This window comes from Miscanthus floridulus, chromosome 5, assembly GCF_019320115.1.
Source record: "Miscanthus floridulus cultivar M001 chromosome 5, ASM1932011v1, whole genome shotgun sequence".
Taxonomy (NCBI): domain Eukaryota; kingdom Viridiplantae; phylum Streptophyta; class Magnoliopsida; order Poales; family Poaceae; genus Miscanthus; species Miscanthus floridulus.
In genome coordinates this window covers 130,461,311-130,484,376 of record NC_089584.1, presented here as the reverse complement: position 1 = coordinate 130,484,376, position 23,066 = coordinate 130,461,311, and the positions used below count along the sequence as shown (strand labels likewise).

The following is a 23,066-nucleotide window of genomic DNA, read 5'->3' as shown; positions in this document are numbered from 1 at the left end:
AAAAAAAATTCTCAAAAAGTGTTACAGTAGTCATCACATCGAATCTTGCGATACGTGCATGGAGCATTAAATGTAGACGAAAAAAACTAATTACATAGTTTGGTTGAAAAATTGGGAGACGAACGTTTTGAGCCTAATTAGTCCATAATTAAACAATAATTGCCAAATAAAAACGAAAGTGCTATGATAGCTAAATTCTCAAAATTCACAAACTAAACACAGCCAAAGTTACCTGGGAATTCAATCAAAGGCTCTGGCCACGCATAAAGGCCAGCACATGCCGCGGCTGTGTCTTTTTTCCCGCTGCTTGATTACCGATCGTGCCGTGGCAAGCGAGTCAGTATTCATTTATGTGCCTGCACCATTCACGGACGCGATAATCCGCTCAGACCTCAGTAAAAACTCTTATCCGCGACGGCTAGAACAGCCTCCGTGTATTTCGACTTAAGAATATACTTTCTCATGTAAACCGAGAAAACACCCGTAACCCTATAAGCAGAGCACCAGAGTAGGATTAGCAACGGGGTCGCCGTTTGATTCAGTGGGGGGCGTTGGCACGTCAGGTCTCAGGTTCAGGTACATGCACGATGACGCTTGTGTCTGCTGCTTTTGTGTTCAGTTCAGTACCAGTCGATCGGCACGTAGTTCTCCAGTGCGTAGGAATACTGTGCGAACAGTAGCTGGGAGAGTGATGTGAGATGTTACGAGATCCTGTCAGTCGTTTTAGAGCCCCGTGTATGTATAGATGAGCTGCGAATCTAGCTGGCATGCATTTTTCGCTCATCAAGACAAGATCGAAACGTGGTTAGTAGGCCCTAATGGTTGCAAGGAGAAGCGTGGAAAAAACTTCTTGGATTAGCCTGCATAGTTTTCCTTGTTAGAATCGAAGTGTGTGTACCTCTGTAACCGTAGGATTGGGTAACGTTTCTCCTTGCGGCACAGCAACGTAGACGCCGGTGCCGCGGTATAGAAGGAGTCGTCCAACGCGGTGGAGAGAAGTCCAGTGGTGCCGGCGATGACCCTGCAGGCGACGGCAGTGGTGGTGGCGGGCACATCCCGTCGCTGGCAGCACGGTCTTTTGATCGGTTTAGGGTTTCTCTTTCGGTGGGTGTGGCGGCTCCGGTCAACCTCATAGTCCGAGCCCTCACCCTCACATTCTTTTTATGTGTGCTGTGCGACAGGGGCCCTCCAACCGAATTAGGGTTGGGCTCCCCCGATCAGGGAGCAGAGATAGGGCCCAATAGGCCGTTGGGCCTATCGGTGGAGATCAACTAACATTCTCCCCCTTGATCTCATTCCATCTTTCACTTTCATATCATTTGTTTTTGTTCATTCCATTACAGATTAGCTCATAGAGCATGTCTCATCGTCACGGTCCATTACCGATATACTTAACAGCTACAACTTACTACTCTGTTCTGAAATAGATACTTATCTTTGGGCCTTCTTTTGTCCAGGAATATTTTAGGCTTTTCCTTAAACCCAAGCTAGCTACATGTTCTCTGAACACCATGTCCTCCGAACATGTTGGGTGGTAAGCCTTTTGTAAGCGGATCCGCGAGCATCCTTTCTGTTCTCATATGCTCAAGACTTATGACTTGATCCCGGACTTATCTTTCACAACATAATACTCTATGTCAATGTGTTTGGCAGCACCACTTGACTTATGTTGTGAGCATACTGTACTGCCAGATTATAATCGCAGTATTACTTTAAGTGGTCCATAGATGTCGTCAACCACCTTCAAACCGGGTATGAACTTCGTTAGTTAGTTCACCTGCCCGTTGCCTCATAACATGCTACAAACCGTTATACATTGTGGACGATATAGTGACAGTTTGCTTTGAGCTTTTCCATGAAATAGCTCCCCTTTACGAGATGATAGAAAATCCACGTCTGGATATGCATTCACTCTCGTATAATCAGAATCTGAATATCCCACCATGTGGAGTGAATCAGATCTTCTATATGTCATCATGAGGCCTTTCGTTCTTTGCAAATAACGCAAGACTTTCTTTATCAATTTCAATGTTCTATTCCAGAGTTCCTCTGGAATCTGCCAAGTAAAACCCGGTAACAAATGTCAAGTCAGGGCGTGTTCATACTTGAGCATGTTGCAAGCTTCCAATAGCTGAAGCATATGGAACCACTTTCACTTTATCGATTAAGCTCATATTGGTTCCTGGGGCATTGAAAATCCACATATCTGTCGCCCTTGACTATAGAAGCAGGTGAGGGACTACATTTGTGCATACTGAATTTCTTTAAGATCTTTTCCATGTATGCCTTTTGTGACAGTCCTTATACCCTTTTTCTTTTATCTTGGTGAATCTCGATCCCTAAAACGAACGAGGCTTCGCCAAGATCTTTCATATCAAATTTCTTTGTCTCCAGTATTAGACTGACATCACTACTAGCAAGTAAGATATCATCTACATACAGGACAAGGAAGATAAACTTCCCATTCTTAAACTTTGCATAGACACAATTGTCCTCTATATTCTCTTTTAAACCCAAAATTCTTTATTGTTTGATCAAACTTCAAGTACCACTGTCTTGAAACTTGTTTTAATCTATGAATGGATTTCTTTAGGCGGCATCCCATTCGTTCTTTTCCTTCCATAACAAAGCCCTTCGGTTGTGCCATGTAAACATTTTCCTCCAAGTCTCCGTTGAGAAATGTCGTCTTTACATCCATCTGATGTAATTTTCAATCGTAATGTGCCACTAATGCCATTATGATTCTGAAGGAAACTTTACATGAGACTGGAGAAAATATCTCATTGTAATTAATCCCTTCTCTTTGCATATAGCCTTTTGTCACAAGTCACGCTTTATATTTCTCTATATTCCTTTGAGAGCCAAGTTTTGTTCTGTAGACCCATTTATAGCCTACTGTTTTGACTCCTTTAGGAATTATTTTCAAATCCCAAACTTTATTGACATTCATTGTTTTCATTTCATCTTCTATGGCCTCAAGCCACTTTGATGAATGATCACTTCTCATGGCTTCTTCAAATGAGGTGGGATCATCCTCCATTTGAAATTACTTAGTGTTATACACTTCATAATCAGCAGAAATAGCTGATTTTCTAACTTTTTGAGACCTTTTAGGGGCCTACACTTTTGGCATATCTTATGTTTGAGGCTGTTGTTGCTCCCCCTCATGTGTGGCAGTAGGTTCTATAGAATCCTGAAGAACAGGTTCCTCATTTTCATTCATTGTTGCTACAGGTGAAATAACAACAGGTGCTGGCACCATAGTATCTAGCACTGTCGGTGCAGCTACAACAGGTAGTGAGAAAATTGGCTCATGAATCATTGAAGTGGGCGCTTACACCCGCTTCACTTCAAGGTCAATTTCTCGAGCTACCATGCTCCCCCTCATCAATTGGTCCTCTAGGAAGACAGCATGTCTTATTTCCACAAACTTTGTATATCTCTTTGGACAGTAGAAACGAAAACCTTTTGACTTTTCTATGTAGCCAAATAAATGACAACTTACTGTTTTGGGATATAACTTCCTAGTGTTTGGGTTAAACACTTTAGCCTCAGTAGGGCTCCCCCCACACACGCAAGTGGTTAAGTGAGAGTGTTCTTTCTGTCCACAACTCATACAGTGTTTTGAGCACCGACTTTCTTGATACTCTATTGAGAATATGAATGGAGGTTTTAACGCCTCCATCCACAGGCTCAACTATAAGGTGGAGTAAATTATTATACTGCCCACCATATCCATCAGGGTACGATTGATTCTTTTAGCTACTTTATTCTGCTGAGGTTCGCCCGGTATAGAATACTGGGCTACTATACTATTCTTTTAGGGTATGCCGACCGTAGTACTCCACCACGGTCAGACCTGACTGTCTTTAATCTTTAATATCTTAAATTTATCCAATACATCTTTTCTTTCTTTGATTGGATAAATATAGTCATAATGGGAGTAATCATCTGTGAATAGATCATAACCATCCACGCTCTTTATAGGAAACTGACCACAGATGTCTGTGTGAATAATCTATAAAATTCCTACGCTTCATTTAGCATCTTTCTTTACATACTTTTCTTTTATGCATACTTTTCTTTTATGCATTCTCTGCATTGTTCTTAATATGAGAGCTTTAATGGAGGAAGAACATCATTCTTAACTTGTCTTTCTATCCCCCCCCTCGAAATATGGCCTGAACGATAGTGCCATAATTTCGACAACGTATCGTGAGCTCTCTTATGCCACCATTTCCAGAGTTACACTCTGTCACCAGCTGCTTTATCAGCTGAGTAGCATATGTCTTTGAAGTGTCAGTGAACTGACTCTTTATTCTATCGAGGTACTCGATGACCGTATCACATTCTAGGATTAAGCCCACAATTGCGGGTTCAATCATGTTCTTTATCACAGCCAAACATTTCTTGCTGGCAGTGACCCACTTTCTATGCTCAAAAGCCATAGGATATCTTTTGGGATTCAAAATCCCTTTCTTTAGTTGCCCAAATGGCATCATTCACTTTTGTCTCCCTCACCGGTGCCACAAACTCAGTGGAACACGGTGAGGTGACTACCCAGTCCACCTTAGATAAGATGAAAACCAGGTCAAAACTTTTCTTAACATACAACTATTCTTATACACTAATTCCACATCACCGTTGGGCAGAAATAGAATTAATGCATAAATCATTGACTTTCATAATTGTTCTTACACGCTAATTCTACATCATCGTTGGGCAGAAATAGAATTAATACATAAATGATTAACTTTTACAACTGTTCTCATACACTAATTCAACATCACCGTTGGGCAGAAATAGAATTAATGCATAAATCATTAAAATTAACATCTGTTCTTATACACTAATTCTACATCACCGTTGGGCAGAAGTAGAATCAATGCATAAATCATTAACATTACGATATTGTTATTAACAACGTTGGTCAGAAAATAACAACATCGTAATTCATGACAAATCTCTTTTTCTCCAATTAAATACCATATTGGTTCAAAATAACTGGAGAATCACCAATTTCTTTAGCAGCGAAAAAACTTTCTTTTTCTCCAATTAAATATTACGTTGGTACAAATTAACTGGAGAATAAACAATTTCTTTGGCTGTGGAAAAACTCTCTTTTCCTTGAATTTTATCCACAGGGAAAAATGCTTTTTCTATTTTCTTTAATCCATTAATCAATTTCCAGGAAATAAACATTTACTGGAAAAACTTTCTTTTTCTCTAGTTAAATACCATGTTGGTTCAAAAACACTGGAGAACATACTTTTTCTTTAGCAGCGGAAAACCATATACTCAATTTCTTGAAATTTTACCCACAGGACAACTCTTTTCAATTTTTCTTTGAGCTATTTATCCATTTTCCAGGAAATAAAACCTTTACTGGAAAATGAAAAAACAAAAAATATGACTCAAATGTTTCACTGTTCTTTCGGCCCGGCTGCTAAAATAGCCCGGCCCCTCTGCTTTGACGCGAGTACTGTAGCTCCCAGGCCGCAACCTGGGCCTGGGCTGCCAAAGCTATGCGGCCGCGCGCGCCCCCGTGGGCCGATTGCTGGCCCGTGCAATCTCGGCCGTCCGATGGAGATCGACGGCTGCGCGTCGATTTCGTGCGAACAAAATCACGGCCGCGTCCCCCCCGACCGAAAACCCTAGGCCATTCGCACTCTCTGCTTCTCTCTCTTCTTTATCTCTCAGCGCCGCTCTCTTCTCTCTCAGCGTTGTGAGCACCGAGCGGCGATCGAGCGGGCGAAACAGCGAGTGAGTGGGCGGTGGAGCGAACTTGGCGCCGTCGCCGGCCCCCTCGCCGGCGCGCGTGCTCCCCAACGGGTGAGCACGCCGCCGTCGAGCGGCCTGGCCGTGGTGCCCCCTTTGCCGAGCCCGGCGAGCAGCAGCCCCGGTTCGGCCTATCTTCTCCCGCGCCGGCCAAGGCTGTCCCGGCTCTTCTTTTCCCGCGCCGGCGAGGGTGGATCCGTCCCCTTCCCTTTCTCCTTTCCCACCCCCTTCTTTTCGATTTGGATCTCGCTTTCCTCTTATCCGAACCGAACCGAAGGAGGGGATTAGGGTTAGGGTTTCTTTGATTCCTTTCTTTTCTTTTCTTTGATTTCTTTTGTTTCTTCTCGGATTCAACCGATTAGTGATGGGATTCTTTCTAGGGTTAGGTCTTAGAGTTCGGCCAAAACTGAACCCATCCTTCTTCATTCCTTAGATCCGAACTTGATCTGTTCGGTCCTTTACTTTTGCCGTGCGCCGTCGAACGGTGCGGCTCCTTTCCCCCACGCGCGGTGGCGGTGATAACCGGTACACCATGAGCCGGTCTCTCTTTCTTTTACTTTTACCCGATTAGGGTTAGGGTTACACACTTAGTAACCTGGCTCTGATACCATTGTTAGAATCGAAGTGTGTGTACCTCTGTAACCGTAGGATTGGGTAACGTTTCTCCTTGCGGCACAGCAACGTAGACGCCGGTGCCGCGGTATAGAAGGAGTCGTCCAGCGCGGTGGAGAGAAGTCCAGTGGCGCCGGCGGTGACCCTGCAGGCGACGGCAGTGGTGGTGGCGGGCACATCCCGTCGCTGGCAGCACGGTCTTTTGATCGGTTTAGGGTTTCTCTTTCGGTGGGTGTGGCGGCTCCGGTCAACCTCATAGTCCGAGCCCTCACCCCCACCTTCTTTTTATGTGTGCTGTGCGACAGGGGCCCTCCAACCGAATTAGGGTTGGGCTCCCCCGATCAGGGAGCAGAGATAGGGCCCAATAGGCCGTTGGGCCTATCGGTGGAGATCAACTAACATTCCTTACTTATGTCCCTCTCAATCAAGCACTCGTGTGCTGGCTGATTCAGAAACAGAGTAGCGGCCTCTGGCCTCTGCAATATCTAGACTTGGAGGGAATTGAGCATGGTTTAAATGTGGCTGCCTTGTATTAAAGGAAACCAGCTCCTCCTATCATCCCCTTCCTCAACCCTCCCTCATCATCATTATATAACACAAGGATCAGAGCTGCTTGACAAACACTCACACCTAGCAAACAGCTGCACGCAACCAGGTGGAGAGCTCCAAGCCACCAGCATGGCCTACTGATCGCTCTCTGCTCACAGCGTTCAAACTTCGTCCAAGGTAATGCCGAACGCATGTTGGTCCGTTCAAATGTACTGTAGCATGGGACGTGTGAGTTGTATGTGACGCTAATGAACATCGTGTAAACCGTGCGTCTCAGCGATCGGAACCCTGTGCGGCGGCGGGTCGCCGGCGGTACGGTGACGATGAGCAGGAACAACGGCAAGGCGTCGAAGCTGGAATTCCTGAGGACGGGCCTGTCGAGGGCGAGGGGCGGGCCTTCGACGACGGCGCGGCCTGGCGGGGAGAGCCGGAACAACGGCAGCACGACGTCGCCGCGCCGGGTGTCTTCCTCGTCCTCGTCCACCGCGTCGCCGCCGAGCTCGTGCGTGTCATCCGAGGGCAGCCCAGACGCGGCCGCGGCCGCGCCGCCAGTCGTCGGCGGCGCGGCGCCCATGGTCCTGGCCGGGTGCCCCCGGTGCATGATGTACGTGATGCTGTCCCGGGAGGACCCCAGGTGCCCCCGGTGCCACAACGCCGTGCTGCTCGACTTCAACGACGGCGACCAGCGCCGCCCGCGTCAGCGCCGGTGAAACCACTGCACCCCACGCGCGATCCAGCTGATCTATCGGATTCGAATAGGCTGCTGCTGAGCTGAATTCGTTGTTGCCTTCAAGTCGTCCTAGCTTAATTTCCCATTCGCGATCGAGTTTGTTTCGATTACCAAAGGAATTATTGCATAGACCTGTTCCTTCCGAGCGGCACGGTGTCAAAGGGATCGGTCTAGGTAATAATTTCATGCTTTGTTAGACACAATAATAATACTCGCGCTGTGCTAGTGTTCCTTGTGATAATCTTGTGCACAAGTCTATTCTGATGAGCATTGTTCTATTTTAATTGAAGTAAGTAATTACGCTCTTGTCCTACCACATCGACATCGATCTCTGCTCATAGTACCGCATGGTGCATAAATATGCTGCAGCCGCATGCAATGCGATTGATGAAATGCATGTGCATTGTGGTGCATGCAGTAGTGTCATAAGTGTTACCATGACAAAGCTGAAACTGCATATGCACTTATGCACCATGCGGATGGATCTGAAAGGAATATGGGTAACTTCGATATGTTCAGAGAGGTCCAGTATGATCGCCGATGCAAAAATCTCTCCTGGGGCGAAACCCAGTAACGAAAATCCACGAAGCAGTCAAAATGTAGCTCGGTTATCTTGTTCAGTTCACTGCTTGCATGGGCCCTGTTCGGCTTACCTTATATTCGGCTTATTTGGCTTCTTTTTTCAGCCGGAACAGTGTTTTCTCTCTCACAACAATTCAGTCGGAACAATGTTTTTCAGCCAGTTTCAACCAAGTTTCAGACTAGTTGAACTCCATGGAATTAGTCTCATATGTGAACTAAAGTACTGGATTCAATACAATCATTCAAACCGATAAACTTGTAAACACAAATTGAGGATTGTAGGTCCATTGGTTAGGTTATTTTTTTGCTGTGGTGGAACTTGTTCATCCAAATTCAAGCTAGAGGCTCATCATCAGTTTTTCTGTATTTTTTCAGGAATCAGCAACGATATTAATTTAGTGGCAGTCACATTAACATAGGGCGTATGCATGTACGTTTGCATGAATAGTGTACGTGATTGTTTATGTGTGTGTGTTTGCACGTATTGTATTTTGAAAAAAAAAATTGTTAGCACATGTTTTGTAAAAAGGAACTTGTGAACGTGCTGTGCAAAGGCCATACTTATTCGCTTGATCGTTTCTGTGGCTTATAAGTCAGCTGATGCTGTTTTGTTGTGAGAGAAAAAACACTGTATCATGACTGATACGATCAAGCGAACAGGTTTCGTTGGCTGATGGACGATGTGACTCCGCGCGGCACCTTAAGTCCTCCGAAACTATCTTATACTCAACTCAAATAGTACTAGCATAGTTTTTTTCCTTTAAAAGGTTTATGATTTTTATACCTTATCTACCTAGAGGATAAAAAAATCAACAAAACTACAAAAGTATAATCACTTAGTCCAGTAGTATGATAATTTTTTTCTCGGTCATGCAAAAGGTTTGTGTGTCTTTATACTAAGATAGAGAAAAAATTTAATACAATATGCCTTAATGGTGCCCTAGAAGGTCAGAAGAGTTATACATTGATGCTCGGACCCTTCTTAGTGTACTCTAGTCCAACTGGTTAGAGCGTCCCGGCGGCACTTCTCAGGTCCTAGGTTCGATTCCCCGTAGGAGCGAATTTCAGGCTGGGGTTAAAAAAATCCCCTCGTCTGCCCCACGCCAAAGCACAGGTCTAAGGATCGGTCCGTTCTCACAGGGCGACGGTGCCGCTGTGTAAGGGTGGGGCAGGGGTTCAGAGGTTTTCTGGGCCTGCATGAGAAGATCTTCTTCTTAATGCAATGCCTGGGGGTGGTCATACCTCGTAGGCCCAGTTATAATTTTTGACTTTTGTCTTAAGTTTGACCAAGTTTATTGGAAGAACTATTAATATCTACCATATCAAAGAAGTAAACTATGCAAATATAGTTTGTAATGGATCCAATGATACTCATTTGATGTCGTCAATATTATTGTTATTTATTAGAAACTTAGTAAAAGTTCGGGTAATTTAACCTTCGGCAAACTTAGAGATCTATATATTTTGGGACGGGGAAGATACCGTTAAAGATGTACCGGCATGATAGTGTTATACTAGTACATTGTACATTCTTTAATCCAAAAGGTTGGAATCATGCATGAGGCCGGTTCCCTTTGCTTAAAAGAAAGCGAAAAAAAAAACCTTTGAGACTGTCAACTACTCCGTTATGAGTATTGAGTAACTTGCAAGGTTGCGACATGTAACCCTCTGGATGACGAATGCAGTGAGTTCCTGCTGCAGTCCAAAATGAAACAACGAGAGCAGTAAAACAGCGCTGATGTTGAAATTTAGCTTATGCTAAAATATTGTGAGAGAAAAATACTAAAAAGTAGCTCAATCGACAGGGTGAATGACTTTGCAAGCTGATCCTGATAGCGAGGAGAAGCAAGTATCTTGGGATTTGAGAAGAGGAAACATCAGCCGAGGTCAGCCCCGGGCAGGTGGCCAGCTGGTTCCCTTGTGTCCCGAAAGTGATTCGCCTGCGTGCGAGTGCGACAGTGAGAAGGAAAACCTCGAATCAGAAGTGGCGAGAAGGGAGATGCTGGGTGGTTAGGGTCATTGAAAGGGAGGCTTATTGCCGATTAATTCGCTTTTAATCCGTATAAATGCCCGAGTAATTGGAGACAGTTGTGCTGCTGCCACAAGGGCGATGGGGGCGGTGTCAGCCGGGCGATTAAACCCCCCCCCCCCCCCCCCCCCCCCCCCAACCCTTTCGCTTCAATGCCCCGCCCCTGCTGCCGCAATTGGCAGCACACCAACGCAAAGCGCAGCTGCTCCCCGGCCCCGGCCCGCTTCCCTCTCTGCTCGGCACATCAGCGGTGGCCGGCCGGTGGTGGCCTTCTTTTCTTCTGCTGCTGCTGGCTTTGATCTCTCTCTAATGGCCATCATGTTCCGCGCCTGCACCACACGGAATTATTAAGGCCCGTCGTCCTTCGCCAAACAATTTGGCACTGGAAGCGGTACCGCATAGTACCCGCTGTACTTACCGACACTGTCCGGCCCCTGGAATGGCCAAGATCCCGTCGAAATCACTTGCGTCCAAAGACACGGCACGGCACAGCTGGATATCGTCGTAGCAGCGCACTGTCGCATTGATTCATGGTACTCGTAGTAGTAGGATTGTTTCATTTCAGAGAGCGAGCGGTTCAGTGGTATCGGTTCACTCCCCCACCCGTCTGAAAATGACCCAACGAACAAACACCTCCCTCCCAACGCATTGTCCATGGCCGCGACGTCTGGGTGTCGTCGTCACTGCACGTTGCACGTCGCGAGCGCGCAGCATCGCATGGTCAGGGTTCAGGCCGTGTGCTCTGTGCATGCAGCTGCAACAAGCATGGGAGTACATTACATGCATCGTCAAGCTTGCTAGCTACGCGCGTAAGTAAAGCGCGGTGACGACGGACTGACGCGACGGAGCGCCAACCACTCGGGTCATCCTTTAAATCCGCTTCCTAAAATTTCAGCTGCTGAGCCCTTGGTGATTAAAGAAAGGCTTCAATGCCGTATAGTGCCTAGAGAAAACGATGATTTAGTGCTCATGAATGGCGGTTGTTGCATGGCGCCAGGCGTTACAGCTTACAGGCCCATATGAATTTGATTTGATGACCTGTTCCAGGGTTCCAGTTTTGGTATTCGCCTCGGCTGGCCACCCCCCATGTCAATGCCGTATGCTTGCTGATGGAGCCCTGGAGGGTGCAGCTGCCGGTGTGCGTACTCCATCATCAGGTTAGTAGGTTACCACCTGCACTGCTTCTCCGGTCGTTGAAAGAAAGAAAGAAAAGAAAAAAAACAAACACATACTACTTCTTCTAATTAGTTTTTTTTTAGCAACACTTCTTCTAATTAGTAGGAGAAACAGTGTATCTGAAAGTGCACAAAGGCCCGGCCCAGCCCCGGAACTGATAGGCCCAGGCCGTGCTGCTCCCTCAATTCTTCTGCCAACAGCCCAACAACCGCCGAGCGGGCCGCGCATGTCGCCCCGCGTCCGGCTGCCGCTCCTCTTCCCGCGCACTCCGGCGACTCCAGTTTCCGGTGGTATCCAGATGAGAGGCGTCAAAAAAAAAAGTTTCCGGTGGTGCGGCACGCTGGGAAAGTGGGTTTCCGTGCAGCAAAGATCGACAAGGATATTTACACTGGGCGAGAGACGCCAATTCGGTGGGCACGCTGGGAAAGTGGGAATATGTTCCAAACCATTAGCCGCCGATTCCAGCGAATGAATAGGGCAACAGGCTAGAGGAGAGGACCACCAGAGGCGAGCTGATGAAGAAGCTGGTGTGCTACGGGCATGACAGAAGATGAGAAGAGATAGGCAAAGCTGGACTGGACATACCATATATACCATGATGCTAGAGCCTAGATGGCAGATCAAAGCAGAACGGTGGATGGGCCTGTTTGGACAGCATTAGCGCTCCAGGTCCACTTCGGCTCATGCTAAAAGCCTGTCTGGAGTCGCCGTGCGGTTATTATCAATATCATGGATCACCTGAAACCTTCCTCCATGCCCATACTACATCATAGCAAACCGCCAACGTTGCCTAGTCAGGCAGCCTAGAGGCAAAACGAGAGTTGAGTGCGTTAGGCCTTGTAGCCCACGGACCACCACCACACAGCCCATTTCGGTCCTTGCGCTCCCTGCAATCGCCGAGTCCATCACCTGAAACTGAAAGGCTGAAACCCTTGTGCATCCCCACCCAACACCGGGCACCTGCCACTCGCGCATGGCCTTGTACACCGTCAACCTGCCGGCCGCCATTAGTTACCTCCTGACTCCTGTGTCCTCTCCCTCCACCACCTCCCCGAGGCAAAAAGACTGGAGTACTCGGTCAGGATCAGGGTTGTAACGAATACCGAAGCCTTTTCGTCCTTACCTTTCATTTGATTTGATCATGAGCTGCGCCCAAAACCAATTCAGTAGAGAGCGGGGATCCACGTCCATGCACCGTCACAGTGGTCTGCCCGGATCGGTCAGGATGGCCGAAGCGTCCAAAAAGGCATGGCGGGTGAGGAGAGCCCGCGTGACTCGCGGTCGGGCGCAGTCCGCTCGGCGTAGTGACCTTGCATGCAGGCAGCGGGTCGATGGGGGAAGCCAAAGCCATCATCGTCATCATGAGCTGCGCCGCGCCGCTCCGGGCGGCCAGCCCTGTTCGCTAGCTTTCGCTGGTCTAGCTGCGCGTTCAGGCCTCAGGCGGGTGCGCAGGTGCAGCGGCAGCGGCAGCGGCAGAGCGCGCACGTCTATCTGCTGCGCTCGCACCGTGCAAGCGGAACAGTACGAGGACTAAGCTGTCCAGTGTCCACGGCACGCTGGTGCACAGGGAACTATGAACTCTTCTGCACCCTGGCGCTGCTGCTGCTTACTGCCACGACGAGTATATTTTTGGATATCTCGAGCTGCAGCAGTAATGAGTGCCACATTTTTGGATTATTTTCATTTGACCTGGTACAGCACTGCGGAGCAGCAGTGTAGTATACTGTCACCGTCCCCAAATAAGTCTTATATTTCGAGGAATCGATCCGTCTTAACTTTCACTAGATTTAAACAAAATAATATCAAATTTGTATCTTTAAACAGATTTACTATGAATACTTTTAATCTAATGATACTTATCTAGCATCACAAATATTAAGTATTCTATTTATATATTTTATCAAAGTTGAGATTACTTGACTTTTTAAAATATGCGATGGAGACTTTGATATACAGTTAAACAAAATAGTATCTAGATTTGTATCTTTAAATAGATTTACTATGAAATATATATTATTTTTTTAATCGAATAATGCATATCTGGTATCACAAATGTTAAATATTTTTTTATATATTTGATTCAAGTTGAGATTGTTTGACTTTTTAAAATACGAGACGAAGACTTATTTTGGATACACGAGTACAGACTTTTAAAAAAAAATTGAAATATGGATATGGATGGATAGATCTCAACACCCCCTGCAAGGAGCAAAATTGGTACGAGCACAGTAGACCTTGCTATTCTGCCCCACGTGGGAGACCCCATATGCCACTCTCTTCGGTAAACCTCGCTCCTGGCACAATTTTTTTTTTTTTGAAAAAAAAAGACAGAAAAAAATTCAAACAGTTGCTTGCTCCCTCAGTGGTCTCCCACTTGTCAGAGACAGTAATCTGATGGTGGGGGTAGCAACTGTGGCACTGATCGCAAACCATGCAAGAAGTAATGATGGCGAACAGGCATGGGGCATTGAAGAAAGGTCCAAGAAAGCTTGGCGGGTTGCCGTCCCCTGGCCGCCTGGCCGCCTCTGCTAGGCTGCTGCTACTGCTAGCGAACAAGACAAGGATAGCTTTCACGTGGACTGTGGCAATCTTTTCGGTAGATTTGGGCGTCTGCAATGTTTGTTGCTGCTTCCGTGTCCTGTCATCCTGCGCACTGTGGGTAAAACATCTCCTTTCTTCACCCCTGATCGAGAACCAGGCATGGTTACATTACTTACATAAGCTCATTTTAGCGAGTTTTCAGCATGATTTAGCGAGTTTTTGGCCGATAGTTTCTGCGGCTGATAAGCCGATTGATCCTGTTTTATTGTGAGAGTAAAACACTACACCAGGCTGATAAGTTCAAGTGATCAGGGCCTAAAATGAGCGCTAGTTTATCCAGCTTACTTCTGGAAAAACACTTTAAATAACACTTCTCGGATGCCAGCCGCATATTTTTATAACGAAAGATTAATCTCCGTTCTCTGCATAAACTAAAGTGCAGGTAGCAGTCATATTTACAGGCATATTTTTGTGGCGTTTCGGGTCTGGCTCTACCATCACCTCCGGCAGCGGAGCCGGAAGAGCCACACCAAATGAGGACACGAGGAGGAGTGCTTTTGTATGTTTGGAGGAGGAGGAGGAGCTAATTAAAGCCCTTTTCACATACAAAGGTAGATCCACGGTTTGTGGCTTCGGCTCTGGCTCCGGTTCCAGCACCGGCGGAGGAACCCACACACGCGAAGCCGTGCCAAACACGGCCTTGGCTTCACATAATCCGACACACCAGTATTGCTTTTCCAGGATGAGCATACCAGTACTACGGAAGAGAGACGAGTTGTAGCTTTCACGGCGGTCGCGCTCGATCTGATTGCTCCGCTTGAGCGTCCACAAGGAAACAAGACACACGAACTTGTCTCGAATCCTTGATACGTATATGTTCTCCTATTAGCGCTCGTCCGTGCTTCTTACGAGCCCTACTACAAATCATGGACTCGGTACGAGCTGCTGGACCATCAATAATGCTGACGACGACGCAATTACGTAGAATCGTTGTCTAACACTAACAGGCTATCTTCCTTTAAATGCATGGCCCTCGTCAATTTTTCATTGTCCCCCGTACTATTTAATATAGTGGCGTACATGCTAGCGATTATTATAGCGAGAGCCACAGAGGATGACCAGATAAAAGGGATAGTGCCTCACCTCATTGAAGATGGTTTATCCATCTTGCAATATGCAGATAATACAATTATTTTTATGGACCATGATATTAAACAAGCAAAAAATATGAAGTTGTTCCTTTGCACTTTTGAACAATTATCAGGTCTATAAATAAACTTTCATAAGAGTGAGATTTTCTGCTTTGGGCAAGCAAAAGAATGTGAATATCAATACTCACAACTCTTTGGCTGTAAAGTAGGATCCTATCCCTTCCGATATCTGGGAATACCTATGCATTTTAGAAAATTAAATAACAAAGACCGGATGATCATTGAAGAAAGAATTGAGAAAAGACTTTGTAGTTGGAAGAGCAAGTTCCTATCAGAAGGTGGCATGCTTGTGCTAATCAATTCTGTGTTATCCAGTTTACCGATGTATATGTTCTCTTTCTTTGAGGTACCTCGAGGGGTTCTCAAGAAAATAGAATATTATAGATCAAAGTTTTTCTAGCAAAATGACCAGCGCAAGAAAAAATATAGACTTATAAAATAGGGTTTAGCGTGCCAACCTAGGGAACAAGGAGGTTTGGAAATTCAAAATCTAGATTTACAGAATAAGTGCCTTCTAAGTAAATGGTTATACAAACTTTATAGATGGAACGTGGCAGGAATTATTACGAAATAAGTACCTAAAAAATAAAACACTTTCCCAAGTTAGTAAGAAAGCTGGCGATTCTCAATTTTGGATGGGCTTAATGGCAGTGAAAGATCAATTTTTGAATTTGGTGAGGTTCAACTTAAGGGACGGTTCTCAAATCAGGTTCTGGGAAGTTACTTGGTTAGGGAACCAGCCCTTAAGTTACAGATTTCCAAACTTGTACAACATAGTACATAAAAACACATGCAGCAGTAGTCGCAGTATTCAGCACTACTCCCCTTAATGTCTCTTTTAGAAGGGCACTAATTGGAAATAAATTGCTGGAATGGAATAATCTGATTGCAACTATTGCGAATGTAAACCTACAAGCAGGGAAGGATACTATCACATGGACCTTAAGTAAAAGTGGTAGTTTTACGGTTAGGTCGATGTATAGATACCTCATCACTAATGACATCAAAGTAACACAAGAAATTTGGCGTGTCAAATTTCCACTTAAAATCATGATTTTTCTTTGGTTCCACAAAAAGGGTGTAATACTAACTAAAGACAACCTAGCTAAAAGAAATTGGCAACGAAGCAAATATTGCTGCTTCTGCAGTAATTTTGAGACTATTCAACATTGGGTTTTTTTAGTGTAATTATGCTAAATTTCTTTGGCGTGCGTTGCATATGATGTTTGGTATTACCCCACCCCGTACCGTAGAAAACCTTTTTGGGAATTGATATAAGCAGTGTGGAAAATATTCAAGCTTGTTATTACTAGCAGGGGCAGCTGCCTTCTGTTGGTCCTTATGGCTCACTAGAAATAATAGTGTTTTTGATAAGTGCAGTCCTAAAACATTTTTGTAGGTATTATTCAGGGGAACATACTGGTTCCGGTTTTGGAGTCAGTTGCAGCGAAGTGAAGAAAAAAAAAAGAATGTATCTACAAAGCTTACCAGACCTTGGAGACATCGGCTTTGGTATTTTTTTTCCTCTTATGGATGGCCCATTATGTCTAGGATTACGAATTGATTTTCTATCTTTTTTGTGAGTCTGCTTTAAATGTAAGTGTGAGAACCTTTTGTAATAATTTGGTCTGATTTCTCACCTTTGAGCGAGGATGAAGCCAGATGTTTATACCATTATCTAAAAAGCTGCATCCCAAGTTTGAAACCTAGATATACCACCCTGCAGAATGCATATAGCTGTTCAAAGACAAGGAAATTTATAGCATCATGGCTCGGATAGGCTACGCCAAAGCGGAAATGATCGTCCACATGGTCCGCAGTCCAGACAGTGACTTGACATAGGCGACAATTGGTAAGATGGCGCGGTCTCCGTCCTTCGCGGCAAAATTCGCAAACAAATATTCCTTTTGCCAACAGCATCGTCAGTAACGAGCGCACGCAGGGACATGGGACACCGATACGGCGATACGCAGCATTGCAGCGGCGAAGGCACGTCCAATCTCCCACAGTCTGAAGAACAGGCAGCAGAGAGCTTAGGGTGGAGAAACGGAAAGAGTAGCTCTTCACGGCAGGCTGCTTGCTCCCCTCGTGCTTTCACGTCAAGGGTTAAATGCAGGTGCAGCATGCTCCATGCCTGCACTGCACACTGTCCGCTGAGGCCGGGCCCTGGCTTCACACGAGTCGGCAGCGCGCTAACTGTTTCAGCTGCATTGTGCACTGTTCCCGGCCGGCGATGTGAGTTTCCTCACGAATCTTTTGACACTAGCAGCGAGCGGGTCACAAACGTGCGAGAACACGGTGAAACAGGCAAGTCCCTGCACTGGCCACTGATCATCATTGGCAAAGGCCATTGCACCAACCAACGGAATACTAGGAACGCAACCGAACTCGATCTTTTTCGTGAAATTAACCTTTGATTGACAAGCTAGCGTTCGTTGAAAAGACCCACACAGCCTTTTACGCGCATCAATCTTCGTGGGTAAAAAACAACAAGGTCGTCTCTCTGCATACGGTACGGGACAGGGTACCCCTGCAAATCAGGCATTGTCCTTCCTGACCCTCCTGCATGCGTCCTGCCCTGCCCGTGTTGCGACTTGCATGCACATGTGTGGGTCTTTTCAGCCTCCTGTAGCCCGGATCGTCTGCGTACAGGATGGGTGGCACACTTGCGCTGTGACGTGAAGCTACAACTGTTCTATCATACCCCAGGGCACACATGAACGCTTCGGAGTCTGGAGGCCGAACCGTGCTTGGATGCGTGCTGCTACGTCGCAGAAGACCCGCCCGTTTTCTGTTCACCTTTTCCCTCGCAAACTCCTTTAAAACCAAGCTGCACAGCCGTCCGCCATGTCGCACAAGGTTTTCAAGCGTTAAGGCACGCACCAACCTTTTCCTCCTGCTAGCTCCTCTACTCCTATTCCTCAGGTTCACGGTTCACCTCGAGCAGTGCTGCGGCCATGGTGACCAGAAGGCTGGCCCTGAGCTCCCTCTTCCATGGCAAGGCAAGGGACACTTCCTTACCACCGCCGCCTCCTCCCGCTACGACCGCCGTCCCGGCTGCATGGCCATGGCCGTCCAGCAAGAACCCAAGAGCGCAGTCCACCCGAGCCACGACGCCGCAGGTGGCAGGCGCCGGCAGGACCACCATTGCCTCCATCGTCCTCGACTCCGCCGACTCCTCCTTCACGGCCTCCTCCGCGCGGCAGGACTGCTGCTCCGACAGCCTCTCCACGGCGTCCGAGGCGTCGGCGGCGGCGTGCGACGACGCGGCGGACGACGCCGTCGTGAGGGGGATCCGCTCCGACCGGCTCCTCTTCGACCCAGGTGCGTCGGCCACCAACTCCATCCTCGAAGAGAAGAACGCCGCCGCCGCCTGCGCGGGCGCCAAACAGGAGGAGGAGGAGGAGGAGGAGGAGGAGGCGTTCGGCGGCGCCGTGGCGGTCGCGTTCGAGTCCGCGGACCCGTACGCGGACTTCCGGGCGTCCATGGAGGAGATGATGGCCGCGCACGGAATCGGCGACTGGGGCTGGCTGGAGGAGATGCTGGGCTGGTACCTGCGAGCCAACGACGGGGACACGCACTGCGCCATCGTGGCCGCGTTCATCGACGTCGTCGTCGACATAGCCGACCCGGCTCGCGAGGCGTGCTCTTCGGAGGCCTCATCTTGCACGTTTGCGGCGGGAGAGTTGGATGTGGCGGAGAAGGGCAAACCAGCTGCAGTGTTCACTGTGTCATGTTTGGATTAAGCTGAACTAATCTTCGTGATTTATTTGGCTTATCTACGTGTTAATTAATCTCGTCGTTCTGAAATGGTTAGAGACTAGAGAGTACAAATGTACCATAGTACTATTGTACTATGCGTCAAGACTCAAGACGATCATCCTACGTTGACTTGGCGTTGTTTAGATTTCAAAAATTTTCAACCCAAAGTGTCACATCGAATCTTGCGACACATGCATGGAGTACTAAATGTAGATGAAAAACAAAACTAATTGCACAGTTAGGTGATAAATCGCGAGACGAAACTTTCGAACATAATTAGTCCATAATTAGATACTAATTACCAAATACAAACGAAAGTGCTACAGTAGCCAAACAGTAGCCAAACCTAAAAAAAAATAGGAACTAAACGCGCCCTTATCTAGTTACGATCAACCTGTTCAGATTATGTGTATGAAACAATTAAGAAGGTCGTTACGGCGCAAAACATGCATGCATGGACTATATATGTGGGCGGATGTAAGATCATGAGTTCATGGTGATCAAGCAAAACGGTACTCCCGCCGTCCTAGATTTTAGTTGTCATAAAAGTTTTACTTTTTCTAGGAAAAAATATTAACATTTACTGATGTTGCAATGAAGATATATTTCATGTCGTCTTTAATAAAACAAATCTGATATTGTAGCTATTGATTCAGATTTTCTATAAGCTCAGTAAAGTTAGAGAATTTGATTTAGAGCAAAGCTAAAATGCACCGATAAAAAGACGAAGCCAGATGCAAATGGCGACCGGTACTAGCGCAGGGCTGCTGGTTGTACATTGTGCCAGTGGGTCACCGGATTGCAAGAGGCTACAGCATCATCAATGATTACGATATATATATGCTCTACACACTTTCATACATAATGATATCCAACGCGCGCAACGTGGACAACCATTGCACTCAATATTCAATAAAATAGGTAGCTGTACGGGCTAGTTTTTTTTCTTCCAAAAAATGATTAAATATCCGTGCTTTCATCCGTCGTACTCTTACGGTAGGTATATTCTCTCTCTTCTCCCAGGGTTGGGCTTTATTGTTTCCGGCCATATATCTATAATTAGCTTGACAATCAGTACAAAACAAAATGAAGACAACTCTCTGATTAGTAGAGGGGAGCATTATTTAAAAGCCGTCTATTTAAATGGTTAGAGTGTTTTAGATAAACATAATCATTTAACAGCCTGTTCGGGAGGCCGTAAACGATCGTGGATTATTTACTGCTGGCTGGTTTGGTGTGAGAGAAAAACACTGTTCCCGGTTGGAAATTTACGATCATTTACGAACAAGCGAACTCGCTATATAGATGGAGGTGGACATCATTGAACACTGTTAACCATTTACATAGTACAATGTTGAAGTAGGCTTGTACCTTATTATAAGTTTGGGTCCTTTTCTCCTACTCATATCCCAAGTATGATCAACAAAAATATCCTTTAGCACTACCCGGAAACGTTTGGCTGTTTAATTTGGCCCTATTATACATCCTACAAGAGCGTATATATTGAAGGCACCTATCACTCCCTACCAAAGCGTGGCTACAAATCATCTATTTGTAGGGGCGGTTCCCTGACCACCCCTACAAATCGATTTGTCCTCTAAAAAATTGATTTGTAGAGGCAGTTGTAGTACCAGCCGCCCCTATAATACCTATTTGTAGGGGCGGTTCAATCTATAACCGCCCCTACAGTATATTTTTCGCAAAAAAAAAAATCAAATTTACAATTCAAATTCGACCAAAACGTATATTTTTCATGCACAACTCCATCATGACTTATCTTCTTCTGCGATTGTACTGAAACTCAATAACAATACACATTTATTTATACCAGATTATAACAAATATTCCATGACTTTTAGGTGGACAGTTTAGTCCAGATAAATGAAAAAACAAATTTCATCTATTAAACTTTCCAGCTAAGTAATTTGAAGGCTAACTAATTAACTTTTTCCATGTTGGTACACAGCCTAGACTGCAGCAGGCAATTTTCAATATCCTTATCATCATCCTGACTTCTATGACTCAAGAGGCAAAGGCAGAAAAAGTGACACCAAGTTCCTGGCATGAGCGAGCGAGACAAGGTTAATTGCATCACCCTGCATAATCTATGTCGTAAATCTAAAGCCCTGGATAACATAATAATAGGAAGGGTACCATAGCAGTATGAAAACACACCTTTCCTTTGAAGAAGCTAGAATATGTATAAAATACAGAATCCACTCAGGAGGTGCCTGAATATGTTTGAAGGACATAAATAAACCTTAAATTAGCAAAACTTAGATGATATTAGGTTGTGGCTATCAGTACGTTTGTGAAATAAAATTACTGCACAACCTTGTAGCCTAGTGGGATGGGGGCATATTTGACATCCAAGCAATATTAGATTCAGTTTGTTTTTCATTCTCATGAAAAAAGAGATATATCATACAGCTATATGTCAGTAGTAGGTTTGAGTAGATACGATGGGCTGACATGGCATCAGCTAGTATTTGACAGTTCATGACTACTATGTAAATAAAGAATGTAAATGTATGTCCATGGGGTCCGAAAACCACAAAAAGATTATTCTTGGGTGGAGATGTAAGGAGCAAGGAATACAGATCAAAATCAAGGGAAACGGCAAGACCACCAATTCTATAATTAAACTATGTACCAAAGAGGCAAACAATGGAAAGGTGTACACGTAAGAAACCTGAAATCTATTGAAGCCATAACAAGAGCATCAGTTTCTGTACTCGTCATTATGCACTTTATCTCTGCAATTTGAATCTCCTCTAAAAGCATGCAAAAAAATCTGTACACGGTTTTAGTAAATACATTCTCATTAGATTAAGTTAGTCATAATAACTAAAAAAGGACTTTCTGACATAATAACTAAAAAAGGACTTTTTGACATAATAAATATGAGAACTGAATTTCCAAATTTTGGTATTAATATTCTTTTCTTATGGAATTATTAATATTGCTGTCTGTCAGAATACCAAAAAAAAAAAAATAGATGTAAGAAAAATGCAAGCATGAAGTGTACCTGTCGGAAGCCATGATTTCCTAACAGCGTCACGGTAGTTTTTCCTCCCAAAGCTAGTCATTATTCCAATAACAATCAGTGGCTTTTTCCCAGAGCGAGTTCCATTTGTCTCAGGATTGTATTTGCCAACAAAACCATCATGCTTTGCTGCAGCAAGCTCCATCTCAAGCGATGCCAACCGCTTCCCTTGCTGCCTAAAAAACGGAGGATGTTTACACAGAAGCAATTAGTACAGCTCCAAACTCTCATACTAGAACACATTCTGCATGTTTGGAGCACTAGTTCCAATTAGACAGCAAATGCAAAAGTTCATACTTTCAAACGCATTAAGAAAATTGTCAGATTGTGCATTGAAAGACAATTTTGGCATATAACCTGAAAGGTTAGAAACTTAGAATTACCTGCATGCAACAACCTTCAAGGTATCATCCACAGATATTGCTGATTGCCCCAGAATCACATGCACAAGAGAGTTAATGGGGCTCTTAAGTAAGCAGCACAGGTGGATCGTTCCACTAAAGAACAAAAGAGCCAGATCTCTGGTGCCTACCTGGCCGGTTCGTCTGTCGAGCTCCTTAATGAGATAAACTCTGTTCTGAGCATCCTGCCACAATCTGAAATTCAGGACGTCAACAATTTTTCCTCTACAAACAGCAAGGCCGCGTTTAGTTGGCGCCGCCGGAATCACTGTAGCACATGTATTTGATAATAATTGTCTTATCGTTGACTAATTAGGCTCAAAACGTTCGTCTCGTAAAGTACAACCAAACTGTGCAATTAGTTTTTGATTTCGTCAACATTTTATACTCTATGCATGTACCGCAAGTTTGATGTGACGGGGAATCTTCTTTTTGCATAATGCCAAAGTTTGGATTTTGGTACCTAAACAAGGCCCAAAAGGCAAAAACACAAACCATTTCTACAGAGGAACAGTTTTCCGTTACTATCACAATCCAGATCAAGTTAAAAGGTAAGGTGCCTTAGAACTAAGATTGGTCTTCATCAATACTAGCACAAAAGGGAATACAGGGATCAAAACCTCACCCGCTGTGACAGAAACAAGTACTA

The 23,066-nt window shown here is 45.3% G+C and overlaps 2 protein-coding genes and 1 long non-coding RNA gene across 4 annotated transcripts; 2 read left to right on the top strand and 1 right to left on the bottom strand.

Moving 5' to 3' along the window:
• The first annotated feature begins 7,034 nt into the window (after positions 1 to 7,034).
• On the top strand, positions 7,035 to 7,932 carry LOC136453597 (protein GL2-INTERACTING REPRESSOR 1-like). The gene is made up of 2 exons (XM_066454155.1): positions 7,035 to 7,116; positions 7,217 to 7,932. The coding sequence occupies exon 2, from the start codon at positions 7,263 to 7,265 to the stop codon at positions 7,647 to 7,649; it is 387 nt and encodes a 128-aa protein (XP_066310252.1). The 5' UTR covers positions 7,035 to 7,116; positions 7,217 to 7,262; the 3' UTR covers positions 7,650 to 7,932.
• Positions 7,933 to 17,753: 9,821 nt separating this feature from the next.
• On the top strand, positions 17,754 to 19,100 carry LOC136453596 (transcription repressor OFP13-like). The gene has a single exon (XM_066454154.1). The coding sequence runs from the start codon at positions 18,166 to 18,168 to the stop codon at positions 18,952 to 18,954; it is 789 nt and encodes a 262-aa protein (XP_066310251.1). The 5' UTR covers positions 17,754 to 18,165; the 3' UTR covers positions 18,955 to 19,100.
• A 1,715-nt stretch (positions 19,101 to 20,815) lies between these two features.
• LOC136453595 (uncharacterized) lies at positions 20,816 to 22,450 on the bottom strand. 2 transcript variants are annotated; one of them, XR_010759052.1, is made up of 4 exons: positions 22,400 to 22,450; positions 21,999 to 22,192; positions 21,146 to 21,764; positions 20,816 to 21,028 (listed from the first exon to the last, which is right to left on the bottom strand). It is a non-coding gene; the product is annotated as an uncharacterized lncRNA (long non-coding RNA). The 2 variants fall into 2 exon arrangements; XR_010759051.1 differs by having other exon boundaries at positions 21,146 to 22,192.
• Between the last annotated feature and the right edge of the window lie 616 nt (positions 22,451 to 23,066).